At 41.8% G+C, this 2438-nt stretch overlaps 1 protein-coding gene across 2 annotated transcripts in view; it reads right to left on the bottom strand.

Annotated features, from left to right (window-relative positions):
* Positions 1-2438, bottom strand: part of LOC101856742 (Usher syndrome type-1G protein homolog) — a 28329-nt gene that overhangs the window by 6079 nt on the left and 19812 nt on the right. For both annotated transcript variants that reach the window (XM_005101149.3, XM_005101150.3), the window contains exons 3-4: positions 1945-2124; positions 227-808 (exon numbers count right to left, since the gene is read on the bottom strand). In XM_005101149.3, coding sequence (XP_005101206.1) covers positions 227-808; positions 1945-2124 — 762 coding nt within the window. The remainder of the gene's footprint in view (positions 1-226; positions 809-1944; positions 2125-2438) is intronic.

The raw sequence follows: 2438 nt of genomic DNA, 5'->3' as shown, positions 1-2438 counted from the left end.
TCTCTCTCTCTCTCTCTCTCTCTCTGGCAAAAACGCTTTAATTCAAAGAGTCATTTTCTCACAACAGAATACCTCTGTACTTGGTTTTACCTGGTGGCCACTTAAGGAGAATCAATGCAGATATTCTGCTAAATTAGGAGAGGAAAATATTTTGTTTTAAATGGATGGCTTTATAGGTTTACACAGCAAACTTAGCACATGAAAGCAGCTTACTAAGATATCTTACTTGTAAAGATTTGAATGCCCGAAGCCTTGAGGGAGCACTGGTCTCCTAGAAACTCCGAGGTCATCGAAGCTCTCGCCCCTGCTCGCTGTCCTGTACTCGACATCTGCTGCTGACCCACTTATGCCCATCTGAATGCTCTGAGACCTCAGTGACTTTTGGCGGTTACCGGAAAACGTAGAAATGTCGGATGCTGACGAATCTGGGGTCAAACTTTCCAGTCGCCTCATTTGGATTTTCTTGCTAATTCCAGACCTACCGCCATACGTCAGCCCGGCCATCTCGGAATAGTTATTACTGTGCCCTTTGGTTCTCTTCTGAAGGCTGTTCTGGCCCTTGATGCGAAGAGTCAAAGTTTTAATAAACGATTTTTTCTGCTTCTGGTCCACGCCGTTCTCTTGTAACTGCTGCTGGACCTGCTGCTCCATCTTTCTGTGTTCTTTCTCAGATCGTTTCGCAGCAGCATCTTGAAGTTTTTCATACTTCTTCACGTTTGCCTCAGCCACGCGCATGGCCTCTTCCTTTTGCTTGGCAAACTGTTTTGGATTTTTGGCTTGGCGCTGCGCGATCACAGAATCTAAGAACCTGTAAAAGAAGTAAAAAGCATTATTGTGTGAGCTATATATGATAAGATGTGAGCGAAATAATTTTATGGTCAACAGTCTTAATTTAAGGTCACTACCAGCTTCCAAGACATATCTAAAATGAATGTTACTCTTCCTCCCACAGATGAATCTATTTCTATCAACTCCGTGCCCCCCCCCTCTCCCCCCATACGTCCCCACATTCATTCATACACCGTGTTCTTCCTCAACCTTTTCCCAAAAACTCAAAATGACTTATTCTGCAGTTTGAAGGCCCCAGCTACCAGCAATCTTTCGAAGATCTAAAAAGAAAGGTTAAAACATAGTGCCTAAACATCGACACTTCTGCAGATAAATAAATGAGCATTTGCCCCATATAAGCAATCATCTTTCTTGTATCCAAGACAGGAATTTCTTTCTATTTCTTACTGCTATCTCTCCACGTGCGCTTATTATTTCTAAGCTAAGTTGCTACACTTAAGAATCAGTGCGTTGCACAATTCTATCGCATTGTTATTAGTGAAACTGCGACTCATAAGTGACGAACTGGTTTAACTGACACAAGTCTTTGTCATTAGACACTAAATTTCCGCAAGTACCTAGAAAGCCTATTTAATCTTCTCTCCTTCATTCTTTTGCAAAAACAGAAAATATTCAGAGGTTAAGAACCATAATCCGATCTCTAACTGGAAATTCTTGAGATTGTTTGTTTGAGGTATGCCACAACTCATCCTGAAAGGATTGTTCAAACACATCCACAATACAATACCAAGTCTGTATGGCTTCGGGCCATTTACAGATATGTCCGTACGTGATGTTTGGGTCTCATAAACTGCTGAATCGTACAAACCACAAACTCAACTGCTGCGGAAAGGGCACATTTGGTACTAAGAGGATCGGGGTAAATATAGTGCAGTTTCAGATTTTTAACAGGTATAATCGAACGCTAAAACTCTAATTAATGCTCTAGACCATAATTTGCACTTTTCACTAACGCTTTTTTTCTTTCTTTTGTCCCCGTGGCCTCACAACATCAGCGAAAAACTAAACTTTCCACCAACGTGTCATCTGTCTCGAATATGGGAAGGGCTACATAACCAATAGACACTTCATATGTCCTAACATTAGGGCTCGTACTTGACAATGTCTGTCCTGTTGTACATGGCTGCCAGGTCCAGGGCGGAGTGCAGGTCGTTGTCTAAGGCATGGACGTTACAACCCCAGTAGACCAGGTAGCTGACCACGTCAAAGTGACCACGCTGAGTGGCGTGGTGCAGAGCGGTGAACCCCAGGAAGTCATTGGCGTTGACGTCACCCCTGTGACGAAAGAGAGAAGAGAGAAAAAGGCATCTGTAAGACAAAGACGGGGCGTTGTAGTCACGTGGTTAAGATGTTGGACTCGGAATCTGACTCCCATCTAAAAACAGTAAGACGTCGTATACTTGTTTAGTTTTGGTAAGAGTTCTAGGGCACTTGCAACACAAAAAGGACGAAAACTCGAGAATGGAAATGTACAATAATATGTATAATATCCTTAATTCTCCTTATACAACAGTCGCGTTCTTTTGTTTTATTTTCTTATTTCTTTAAATTTCTTGCATTTCTTTTATTGTTTTTCAAATGTTATATAT

This window comes from Aplysia californica, unplaced genomic scaffold (genome assembly GCF_000002075.1).
Source record: "Aplysia californica isolate F4 #8 unplaced genomic scaffold, AplCal3.0 scaffold00271, whole genome shotgun sequence".
Taxonomy (NCBI): domain Eukaryota; kingdom Metazoa; phylum Mollusca; class Gastropoda; order Aplysiida; family Aplysiidae; genus Aplysia; species Aplysia californica.
The sequence above is the reverse complement of the archived record's forward strand: the minus strand, read 5'-3'. Positions and strand labels throughout refer to the sequence as shown.